The sequence below is a fragment of the Hemitrygon akajei genome, chromosome 6, assembly GCF_048418815.1.
Source record: "Hemitrygon akajei chromosome 6, sHemAka1.3, whole genome shotgun sequence".
In the NCBI taxonomy this organism is placed as follows: domain Eukaryota; kingdom Metazoa; phylum Chordata; class Chondrichthyes; order Myliobatiformes; family Dasyatidae; genus Hemitrygon; species Hemitrygon akajei.
The window spans coordinates 185,358,164-185,371,183 of NC_133129.1; the positions used below are offsets into that span (position 1 = coordinate 185,358,164).

Genomic DNA, 13,020 nt, shown 5'->3' on the forward strand with positions numbered 1-13,020 from the left:
GAACAGTAGAGCACAGTATTCTTTGTTCTAAGTTCCAAGACTTGCTTAGGTCTGTTGAACTAATTTTCCATAGATAATAATTTTGTGTTGATTCTTAATTAGATTTTTTGTTTTAACAACTGTTCTACTGCATGGAATGTAGCAGTAAAGTACTGCCTAGTCATAGGATGAGCCATTAATATCCCTATTGGTAAATTTCTGTAACTTAGAACAGAGAACACTATAGCGCTGCACAGGCCCTTTGGCCCACAATGTTGTGCTGATCTTTTAACCTACTCTAAGGTAAATCTAACCCTTTCCACCCACATAGCTCTCCATTTTTCTATCATCCATTAGGAGTCCCTTAAATACCCCTAATGTATTTGTCTCCACCACTGCCTCTGGCAGTGTGTCCCATGCACCCAGCACTCTCTATGTAAAAATCCTACTTCTGACATCCTCCTATACTTTCCTCCAATTGCCTTAAAATTATGCCTCCTTCTATTAGCCATTTCTTCCCTTGGAAAAGATCTCTGGCTCTCCACTCGATCTATGCCTCTTAACATCTTGTACACCTCTGGCAAGACACCTCTCATTCTGCTGCACTCCAAAGAGAAAACTCAAAGCTTATTCAACCTTTGCTCATAAGACATGCTCTCTAATCCAGTCAGCATCTTGGCAAATCTCCTCTGCACCCTTTTTAAAGCTTCCACATTCTTCCTATAATGAGGCAACCAGAAATGAACTCCAAGTTTAAGTTTAGGTCAAGTTCAATGTCAAGTTTATTGTCATCTGACTGTATGTATATACAACCAAATGTTGCTCCAGACCACGGTCACCTACAGTACTTATATACAACCAAATGAAACATTGTTCCTCTGGACCAGGGTCACCCACAATACATATATACAACCCAACGAAACAACGTTCCTCCAGACCACGGTCACCCACAATACATATATACAACCCAACGAAACAACGTTCCTCTGGACCACGGTCACCCCCAATACATATATACAACCCAATGAAACAATGTTCCTCTGGACCATGGTCACCCACAATACATGTATACAACCCAATGAAACAACGTTCCTCTGGACCACAGTCACACACAATACATATATACAACCCAAAGAGACAACGTTCCTCCGGACCACGGTCACCCACAATACATATATACAACCCAACGAAACAACGTTCCTCCGGACCACGGTCACCCACAATACGTATATACAACCCAACGAAACAACATTCCTCTGGACCATGGTCTCCCACAATACATATATACAACCCAACAAAACAATGTTCCTCTGGACCACAGTGTACCCACTATATATATATATACAACCCAACGAAACAGATAGATAGATAGATAGATAGATAGATAGATAGATAGATAGATACTTTATTTATCCCCATGGGGAAATTCAACTTTTTTTCCAATGTCCCATACACTTGTTGTAGCAAAACTAATTACATACAATACTTAACTCAGTAAAAAATATGATATGCATCTAAATCACTATCTCAAAAAGCATTAATAATAGCTTTTAAAAAGTTCTTAAGTCCTGGCGGTAGAATTGTAAAGCCTAATGGCATTGGGGAGTATTGACCTCTTCATCCTGTCTGAGGAGCATTGCATCGATAGTAACCTGTCGCTGAAACTGCTTCTCTGTCTCTGGATGGTGCTATGTAGAGGATGTTCAGAGTTATCCATAATTGACCGTAGCCTACTCAGCGCCCTTCGCTCAGCTACCGATGTTAAACTCTCCAGTACTTTGCCTTTTCAGGATCACGGTCATCCACAATACACATGTACAACTCAATGAAACAACATTCCTCTGGACCATGGTCACTTACAATATATATATACAACCAAATGAAACAATGTTTCTCTGGATTACGATGCTCTCAAGTTATATATATCACACACAGCATGTAGACCAAAATATTATACTATAAGTCATATATGTCAAACTTAAGGCCTGCGGGCCAAATCCGGCCTGCGGTGGAATTATCTTTGGCCCGCGAGATAATATCTAATTACTATTAAAGCTGGCCCCAGTAATCGAAGCGCCTATGGCGTATGATATGGCTAATGCTGAGTTTATTCAGGTACCAGGTTTTCAGGGTTTTTAGTGTTTATTCGGCAGTCTTGCTCGGCAGTCTTCTTCATAAGAAACGGAATTTGTAAAGTGAAACACTTTGTAGTTATAGCAGAGACTGAGACACATGAGAGCAGGCTGAAAAAACGGAGGCAACGAAAGCTGCGTTCGCATGCGTCCGACTGATCTGGCCCGCATGAAGCTGCATTTTGCTCAATCCGGCCCGTGACCTAAAATGAGTTTGACACCCCTGCTAAGTTAATGAAGAATAATTCAAAATGCATGTAGTACACAGTACAACTGAACAGTAAACAGCTTACTATCCCAGTGACGAGACCTCGGTTTGCAGGGTACTCATTAGTCTCCCAGCCTGAGGGAAGAAGCTGTTACCCAGTCTGGCAGTCCAAGTCCTGACAGTAGTGGGTCAAAGAGATTGCGGGATGAGTGGAAGGAATCCTCAACAATGCTTTGGGCCCTTCAACTACAATGCTCCTTGTAAATAGGGGCAAGGGTGACCCTCTCGTCAGTTTTTACTGTGCTCTGCGGGGTCTTGTGGTCCGAAGCCTTGCAGCTTCCATACAGCACAATGATGCAGCCAGACAGGACACTCTTGATGGTGCTCCTGTAAAATGTTGTTAAGATGGGCCAGGCAGACCTGCACGACTCAATCTCCTCCAAAAGTGTAGAAGCTGCTGTGCCTGCTAGACTAATGAGGAGATATTGTTGGCCCAGGTGAGATCATCTGCAATGTGCACAGCAAGGAAATTTATGCTCTTCACATTCTCCAAGGCAGAGCCATTGATGAGCAATGGAGAGTGGTTGACCTGTGCCTTCCAAGTCCACAATCACCTCTTTAGTAGTCCACTCTGAGAGCCAGTTCTCTGGATCGAGAACTGAGCACAAAAGATAGATGATAGTCCTAGTTAGGCTTATGATTGAGCACGAAACCTCACTTCAGGTGCTCTTTAAATAATCAATTCTTGGCGCACAGAACATGCTTGTCATTTAGTGGGACGGTCCTGAACTCTTAAAGGGGCTGCGCCAGCTTTCCATACTCCGGAAAGTTAGAGCGTCTGAATCCCGGAAGCTGGTGTGGATGGGAGTGTCTCGTAACATAACCATCCTGTCAACTTGCGCAGCAACTTTCAGGGATTTATGGACGTGGACCGGAAGCCAACTTGATGGGATGGTAGAGAAGGCATATGGCATGCTTGCCTTTATTAGTCAAGGCACAGAGTTCAAAAGTCAGGAAATTATGTTGCAGCTTTATAAAACTCTAGTTAGACTGCATCTGGAGTATTGCATACAGTTCCAGTCACCCCATTATAGGAAGGATGTTGAGGTTTTGGAGAGAGTACAGAAGAGGTTTACCAGGATGCTGCCTGAATTAGAAGACATGGTGCTATAACGAGAGGTTGGACAAACTTGGGTTGTTTTCTCTGGAGCAGCGGAGGCTGAGGGGAGATCTGATAGAGGTTTATAAGATTATGAGAGGCATAGACAGAGTAGATAAACAATATCATTTCTGAGGGTTGAACTGTCTAGTACCAGAGGTCATGCATTTAAGGTGAGAGGGGGTAATTTTAAAGGAGATGTGAGAGGCAAGTTTTTTACACAGAGAGTGATCGGTGCCTGGAATGCACTGTCTGGGGCGGTGGTAGAGTCAAATACATTAGAGACTTTTAAGAGATGTTTAGCTAGGTACACGAGTGTGAGGAAACTGGAAGGATATGGATAGAGAGGATTAATTTAGTTAGCCTTTTTATAACTAATTTAATTTGTACAGCACAACATAGAAGGCTGCAGGGCCTGTTCCTATGCTGTACTGTTCATTGTTCTGATTTATCGAATATTATATTGAAATGTTTTGTAGCTCTAGGGTTGACTACACACACCTGAAAGGGATTCTGCTACATTGTCTTTCTTCTTTATTGAAAGGAGATGAGATTTCTCATCTGGTACCATGGCCACTGGAAGAAGGAATGGACGACCCCAGAATGTACGTATTTATTCAACTCGACAAACATAGGAACAAAATAAAAGCTAAATTCTATAGATGTTGGAAAGCTGAAATAGAAAACACACATAAAACACTGGAGGAACTCAGCAGGTCCGACAGCATCTATGGGAATGAATAAACAGTTGACGTTCTGGCCAAGGCCTTTCATCAGGACTGGAAAGGGAGGGGGAAGATGCCAGAGTAAGAGAGTGAGTGGAGCAGAAGGAGGACAAGGTAGAAGGCAATTGGTGAAGCCAGGTGGGTAGGGGAGCAGGATGAAGTAAGAAGATGGGAGCTGAATGGTGGAAAAAGCAAAGGGTTGCAGAAGAATTGATCTGTTTGGAGAAGAGAGTGGACCATTGGAGAAAGGCAAGAAGGGCAGGTGAGGAGAAAAGGTAAGACTATAGAGTGAGGAATAGAAGAAGAAGGGGAATGAGGGAACAATTACCAGAAGTTGATAACTCGATCTCATGCCATAAGCTTGGAGGCTACCCAGACAGAAGAACAGGAAACACTGGAAATACCCAGCAGGTCAGGCAGCATCTGGAGAGCAAAACAGTGAACTTTATTGGAAAACTTTGGTGAACTACCTACACATAAGTGATTTTTTTTTACTTGAGGAAATTAGGAATACATATTTATTTTAATCATTTTATAAGTGACAGAAGTAATTTTAATCCAGGTTAGACCTTCCTGGTCCTGACGAAGGTCTTCACTAACCTTCCTGGTCTGACGAAGGTCTTCACTGACCTTCCTGGTCCTGACGAAGGTCTTCACTGACCTTCCTGGTCCTGACGAAGGGTCTCGACCTGAAACGTTGACTGCTCCTTTCAACGGATGCTGCCCGACCTGCTGAGTTCATCCTGCTTTTTTGTACGTCTTGATTTGACCACAGCATCTGCAGTGTACTTTGTGTAGACCTTCACTGTGAATGGTGGAGCCTTGGAGAGTGTTGTAGAAGAGAAGAACTTTGGGGTACAAGTATTTAAGAAAGGATCTGCTGGCATTGGAGGGTCTAGAGGAGCTTTATGAGAATGGTCCCAGGAATGAAAGGATTATTATATAAGAAATGTTTGATGGCTCTGGGTTGGAATTTAAAAGAATGAGAGGGGATCTCACTGAAGCCTGTTGAATACCGTAAGGCCTAGACAGAGTGGATGTGGACAGGATGTTTCCTATAGTGGGCTAGGATCAGAGTGAACAGCCTCAGAATAGAGAGATCTGGGAATACAGATACATAATTCCCTAAAAGTGGCATCACTGGTAGATAGGATAGTAAAGAGAGCTTTTGGTACATTGGCCTTTATAAATCAATCAGGCAGAGGCGAGGGTAGGTTCCGGTAAGTTTCTGTTTTTCTTCTTTTTTTTTGTTCAGACTGGAGAGGATGCCAGGCAGGATGTTGGAATGCTCCTCCTGCAGGATGTGGGAAGTCAGGGAGACTTTCGGTGACCCTGACAATGATACCTGCAAGAAGTGCATCCAGCTGCAGCTCCTAATAAACCGCATTAGGGAACTGAAGCTGGAGCTGGATGACCTCCGGATCATTCGGGAGACTGAGCAGTTTATAGATAGTAGCTTCCGGGAGGTAGTTACACCTAAGGAACAGGGCACAGGTAATTGGGTTACTGTCAGGCGAGGGAAGGGGAAAGGGCAGGTAGTGCAGGGCTCCCCTGTGGCCATTCCCCTCAATAACAAGTATACCGATTTAGATACTGTTGGGGGGGATGGCTTACCTGGGATAAGCTGCGGCAGCTGGATCTCTCGCACTGAGTCTGGTTCTGCAGTGCAGAAGGGAGGGAGGAAGAAGAGGAGAGTGGTAGTGATAGGGGACTCCATAGTCAGGGGTACAGACAGCAGATTCTGTGGTCGTGACAGAGACTCCTGGATGGTTTGTTGCCTCACGGGTGCCAGGGTCAGGGATGTCTCTGATCGTGTGCACAGCGTTCTGAAGTGGGAGGGGTGATCAGCCAGATGTCGTGGTACACATAGGTACCAATGACATAGGTAGAAAGAGTCAGGAGGTCCTGAAGAGTGAGGACAGAGAGCTTGGTAGGAAGTTGAAAAACAGGACCTCGAGGGTAGTAATCTCCGGATTGCTGCCTGTGCCACGTGCCAGTGAGGGTAAGAGTAGGATGCTCTGGCAGATGAACACGTGGATGAGAAACTGGTGTAGGGGGCAGGGTTTCAGATTTCTAGATCATTGGGACCTCTTCTGGGGCAGGTGGGACCTGTACAAGAGAGACAGGTTGCACCTGAACTACAAGGGGACCAATATACTTGCAGGGAGGTTTGATAGTGTTATTGGGGAGGGTTTAAACTAGATTTGCAGGGGGATGGGAACCAGAGTGCCAGAGTAGATAGTGGAATGGGGGTAAAAATAAATGATGTTAGTAGTTCATGCAAAGTCATAAATAGTAAGGTTGTGTGTGGTGGTAACAATCTTCTGAGGTGTGTATATTTCAATGCAAGGAGTATTGTGGGAAAGGCAGATGAGCTGAGGGCCTGGAGTGACACATGGAATTATGATATCATAGCCATTACTGAAACTTGGCTACAGGAGGGGCAGGACTGGCAGCTCAATGTTCCAGGGTTCCGATGTTTCAGACGTGATAGAGGCAGAGGGATGAAGGGTTGGGGGGGGTGGCTTTGCTAGTCAGGGAAAATGTTACAGCAGTGCTTCAGCAGGAAAGATTAGAGGGCTTGTCTACTGAGGTCATATGGGTGGAGCTGAGAAACAGGAAAGGTATGACCACATTAATAGGGTTGTATTATAGACCACCCAATAGTCAGCGAGAATTGGAGGAGCAAATCTGCAGAGAGATAACAGACAACTGCAGGAGATAGAAAGTTGTGATTGTAGGGGATTTTAATTTTCCACACATTGATTAGAACTCCCATACTGTTAAAGGTCTAGACAGGTTAGAGTTTGTGAAATGTGTTCAGGAAGGTTTTCTAAATCAATATATAGATGTACCAACTAGGGAGGATGCAATATTAGATCTCCTATTAGGAAATGAGTTAGGGCAGGTGACGGAAGTGTGTGTAGGGGAACACTTTGGTTCCAGTGATCATAACGTCATTAGTTTCAACTTGATCATGGATAAAGATAGATCTGGTCCTTGGGTTGAAGTTCTAAACTGGAAAAAGGCCAAATTTGAAGAAATGAGAAAGGATCTAAAAAGCGTGGATTGGGACAGGTTGTTCTCTGGCAAGGATGTGATTAGTAAGTGGGAGGCCTTCAAAGGAGAAATTTTGAGAGTGCAGAGTTTGTATGTTCCTGTCAGGGTTAAAGGCAAAACGAATAAGAATAAGGAACCTTGGTTCTTGAGGGATATTGGAACTCTGATAAAGAAGAAGAGAGAGATGTATAACATGTATAGGCAACAGGGAGGAAATAAGATGCTTGAGGAGTATAAAAAGAGTAAGAAAATACTTAAGAAAGAAATCAGGAAGGCTAAAAGAAGACATGAGGTTGCTTTGGCAGTCAGCATGAAGGGTAATCCTAAGAGCTTCTGCAGGTATATTAAGAGCAAAAGGATAGTAAGGGATAAAATTGGTTCTCTTGAAGATCAGAGTGGTCAGCTATGTATGGAGCCAAAAGAAATGGGAGGGATATTAAATGGGTTTTTTGCATCTGTATTTACTAAGGAAACTGGAATGGAGTCTATGGAAACAAGGCAAACAAGTAGGGAGGTCATAGAACTTATACAGATTAAAGAGGAGGAGGTGCTTGCTGTCTTGAGGCAAATCAGAGTAGATAAATCCCCAGGACCTGACAGGGTATTCCCTCGGACCTTGAGGGAGACTAGTGTTGAAATTGCAGGGGCCCTGGCAGAAATATTTAAAATGTTGATATCCATGGGTCAGGTGCCAGAGGATTGGAGGATAGCTCATGTTGTTCCATTGTTTAAAAAAGGCTCAAAAAGTAAGCCGGGAAATTATAGGCCGGTAAGTTTGACATCGGTAGTAGGTAAATTATTGGAAGGAATACTAAGAGATAGGATCTACAAGTATTTGGATAGACAGGGATTTATTAGAAACAGTCAGCATGGCTTTGTGCATGGTAGGTCATGTTTAACCAATCTATTAGAGTTTTTTGATGAAGTTACCAGGAAAGTGGATAAAGGGAAGGCAGTGGATGTTGTATACATGGACTTCAGTAAGGCCTTTGACAAGGTCCCACAAGGGAGGTTAGTTAGGAAGATTCAGTTGCTAGGTATACATGGAGAGGTAGTAAATTGGATTAGACATTGGCTCAATGGAAGAAGCCAGAGAGTGGTAATGGAGGATTGCTACTCTGAGTGGAGGCCTGTGACTAGTGGTGTGCCACAGGGATCAGTGCAGGGTCCATTGTTATTTGTCATCTATATCAATGATCTGGATGATAATGTGGCAAATTGGATCAGCAAATTTGCTGAAGATACAAAAATTGGAGGTGTAGTGGATAGTGAGGAAGGTTTTCAAAGCTTGCAGAGGGATTTGGACCAGTTGGAGGAATGGGCAGAAAAATGGCAGATGGAGTTTAATGCGGACAAGTGTGAGGTATTGCACTTCGGAAGGTCAAACCAAAGTAGAACATACAAGGTAAATGGTAGGACACTGAGGAGTGCAGTAGAACAGAGGGATCTGGGAGTACAGATACATAATTCCCTAAAAGTGGCGTCACAAGTAGATAGGGTTGTAAAGAGAGCTTTTGGTACATTGGCCTTTATAAATCAAAGTATTGAGTATAAGAGTTGGAATGTAATGGTGAGATTGTATAAGACATTGGTGAGGCCGAATTTGGAGTATTGTGTGCAGTTTTGGTCAGCTAATTACAGGAAGGATATTGATAAGGTTGAAAGAGTGCAGAGAAGGTTTACAAGGATGTTGCCGGGACTTGAGAAATTGAGTTACAGAGAAAGGTTGAATAGGTTAGGACTTTATTCCCTGGAGCGTAGGAGAATGAGGGGTGATTTGATAGAGGTGTATAAAATTATGATGGGTATAGATAGAGTGAATGCAAGCAGGCTTTTTCCACTGAGGCCAGGGGAGAAAAAAAACCATAGGACATGGGTTAAGGGTGAAGGGGGAAAAGTTTAAAGGGAACATTGGGGGGGAGGACTTCTTCATACAGAGAGTGGTGGGAGTGTGGAATGAGCTGCCAGATGAAGTGATGAATGCAGGTTCACTTTTGACATTTAAGAAAAACTTGGACAGGTACATGGATGAAAGGGGTTTGGAGGGATATGGCCCAGGTGCAGGTCAGTGGGACTAGCAGAAAAATGGTTCGGCACAGCCAAGAAGGGCCAAAAGGCCTGTTTCTGTGCTGTAATGTTCTATGGTTCTATGGTTCAAATAAATAAGCTGTCTCCATAGATAGAGACAGAGAGATCGAGAAAGGGGAGGGAGGTGTCAGAAGTAGGCCGGGTAAATTTGAGGGTGGGGTGGAAGTTGGAGACAAAATTCGACTTCATCCATTTTGTCTCCAACTTCCACCCCACCCTCAAATTTACTGGTGCCCCTCCCACACTTTTCCTACGCTACAGTGACGACTGCATTGGTGCTGCTTCTCTGTCCTACACTGCAGGAAGCAGCACCAATGCAGTCGTCACTGTAGCGTAGGAAAAGTGTGGGAGGGGCACCAGTGTAGTGTTGGAACATAGACTGTTCCACATCGCTGACAAACAGGCAGGCATAGTTGGGACCCATGTGAGTGCCCATGGCTACACCTTTTGTTTGAAGGAAGTGGGAGGAGCCAAAGGAGAAATTATTAAGAATGAGGACAAGTTCCGTGAGATTGTGGAGAGTGGTGGTGGAGGGGAAACGTAGCTGTTAGCACGATGCCGTTATACCTCGGGCGTTAGAGTTCAATTCTGATACAGATGTGTCAGTATTACAGTGGAATAAAAGGAATTATAGAGGCACAAGAGAGGAGTTGGCTAGAATTGATTAGAAATGAACTCTGGCAGGAATGATGGCAGAGCAGCAATGGCTGGAATTTCTGGAAGCAATTTGGATATGTACATCCCAAAGGGGAAGAAGCACTCTAAAGACACAACCGTGTCCGACAAGGGAAGTCAAAACCAACATAAAAGCCAAAGAGAGGGCACATTAAGCAAAAATGAATGAGAAGTAAGAGGATTGGGAAGCTTTGATAGGGTAGTTAAGAAGGCCTATGGGTTGCTAGGCTTCATTAACAGGGGGATTGAGTTCAAGAGTAGAGAGGTCATGTTGCAACTCTACAAATCTCTGGTGAGCCCGCACAAATCTAACATGGATAAAGCAGTGGCTGATTGGCAGGAGGTAAAAAGTGGGAATAAAGGGAGCCTTTTCTGGCTGGCTGCCAGTGATTAGTGGTGTTCCACAAGGGTCTGTGTTGGGACTGCTTTTTTTTACCTTATATGTCAATGATTTGGATGATGGAATTAATCGTTTTTTGCAAAGTTTGCTGATGATATGAAGATAGGTGGAGGAGCAGGTAGTTTTGAGGAAGTAGAGAGGCTACAAAGGACTTAGATTAGGAAAATTGGGAAAGAAATGGCAGATGGAAAATAGTATTAGGAAGTGTATGATCATGCACATAGGTAGAAGAAATGAAAGGCTGACTATTTTCTCTTTTTACAATATTTTTATTCAGAAAAAAACAAGATTTACAGAGTGCAACGCATAGATACATCTCAACATAAATTGTGTACATTCATATATTGTAATAAAATTGATCAAAATGTTATAGCATATCACATAAAGGTATACCACTCTGTAATCAAAAATTTAAAGATAGGTCATACATCATAAAAGAAATTTTTTATATAAAAAAAGTTAACCCCCTACCAACTACCAAAGAAAAAAGCTGATGGATGATAATGGATAATTAGAAAAAATAACATATTCGCTTAAGAAGGGAAGATAGAAATATACATAAAAGTCTGTGCACTGTTAAACTTTATAAATTGGAAAAGTAATTTAGGAAAGGTCCCCAGATATCATAAAGAGATTGTTTTGAATTTAAGACTGAGCAGCAGATCTTCTCTAAATTTAAATAAGACATAATATCACGTAGCCATTGAAGATGTGTAGGAGGGGTAGACTCCTTCCATTTAAGCAAGATTGCTCTCCTTGCTAAAAGAGAGGTAAAAACTAAAACCTGTAGGTTAGGCGTATTTAAAGTTATATCTTCATTTGCAATAATACCAAACAAGGTAGTAAGGGGATTTGGGTCAAATTGGACCCTAAAAAGTTGTGAGAAGGTATGAAATACTTCCCGCCAAAACTTTTCAATTTTAGGGCAAAACCAAAACATATGAATTAAAGAGGCATCAGCAGAGTTGCATTTATTACAAAGTGGAGAAACGTTCAGATAAAAACTGGACAGCTTCTGTTTAGAAATGTAAGCTCTATGAACCACTTTAAATTGTCAAAGAGAATGACGAGCACAGAAAGATGATTTATTAACCCATTTAAGAATTTTATTCCATCTTTCATCAGAAATCTGACAATTTAGGTCATCCTCCCAAGCTTTTTTTATTTTATCTAAAAAGTCTTGTCTAGAATCTTGTCTAGGCTGACTATTTTCTAAATGGAGAGAAAATACAATAAACTAAGATGTAAAGGGACTTGTGTAGGATTACCTAAAGGTTAATTTGCAGGTTGGGTCTGTGGTGTGGAAGGCAAATGCAATATTAACTTTCATTTCAAGAGGACTATATTATAAAAGCAAGGATGTAATGTTGAGAATTTATAAAGCACTGGTGAGGCCTCACTTGAAGTATTGTAAGCAGATTTTGGCCCCCATATTTTCGAAAGGATATGCCGAAACTGGAGAGGGTGGAAAAGAGGTTCACAAAAATGATTCCAGGATTGAATGGCTTGTCATAGGAAGAGCTTATGGCTCTGGGCCTGTATTCACTGGAATTCAGAAAAATGGCAGATGACCCCATTGAAATCTGTTGAATGGTGAAAGGCCTTGATAGAGTGGATGTGGAGAGGATGTTTCCTATGGTGGGACAGTCTAAGACCAGAGGACACAGTCTCAGAATAGAGGGGTGTCCTTTTAAAATGGAGATGAGGAGGAATTTATTTAGCCAGAGAGTAGTGAATCTGTGGAATTTTTGCCACAGGCAGCTGTGAAGGCCAAGTTTTTGTGTATATTTAAGGCAAACATTGTTAGATTCTTGAATGGTCAGGGCATGAAGGTAGACAGGAAGATGGCAGGAGGTCAGAGCTGAGAGGAAAATTTGATCAGCCATAATGAAATGGCGGAGCAGACACGTTGGGCCAAATGGCCTAATTCTGCTCCTGTATCTTATGGTCTGATGGTCTTATGGAATTTTATCAGTTAGAGAGGGTTGTGAATCTGTGGCCAAGTCTCTGGATATTTTTAAAACAGAGGTTGATAGGTTCTTGATTAGTCAGAACATCAAAGGTTACAGGGAGAAGGCAGCAGAATAATGGAATGGTGGAGCAGACTCGATAGCCCGAGTGGACTAATTCCACCCCAAGTGCCTAAAATCTCTTCTCTTCCCTTCTGCAGTCCCCTGGTTATTGACCCCCACCCCATCATTTTACCACATTAAAACCCCTCATAATTTTGAATGAGCGCTAAAGAGATGAGTGCCATCTCTCTGCTCCTAGACCATCTTCAACGCTGTAACACCTGATTTCAATCTCCCAACATTTTGCATCGTAACAGCAACAAATCCTGAAATCCTCCAAGCACTACTCTAGGAAATCTCTAGTATTTAAAAATTGATCTATTCTGCTTTCCTCCAAAGAGAAGCCAGTGAATTAACCAACAAGATGGCGGATCTAAAATATGCAAATAAGAAGTTGCGGGAACAGAACACCAGCCTCCAGAAAGCCTTGGAACTGTCAGATGAGACGAACTTGCAGTTGACTAAGGAGCTGACAAAGGTGAAGAACCAACTGATAAGGTAACGCCAAGAAATTCTTCCCAC

General features: G+C 42.6%; 1 protein-coding gene across 1 annotated transcript in view; it reads left to right on the forward strand.

The window, feature by feature from the left end:
- LOC140729866 (uncharacterized) overlaps nt 1-13,020 on the forward strand; it is a 112,530-nt gene that overhangs the window by 39,349 nt on the left and 60,161 nt on the right. The window contains exons 6-7 of the mRNA XM_073050075.1: nt 4,023-4,083; nt 12,838-12,996. Coding sequence (XP_072906176.1) covers nt 4,023-4,083; nt 12,838-12,996 — 220 coding nt within the window. The remainder of the gene's footprint in view (nt 1-4,022; nt 4,084-12,837; nt 12,997-13,020) is intronic.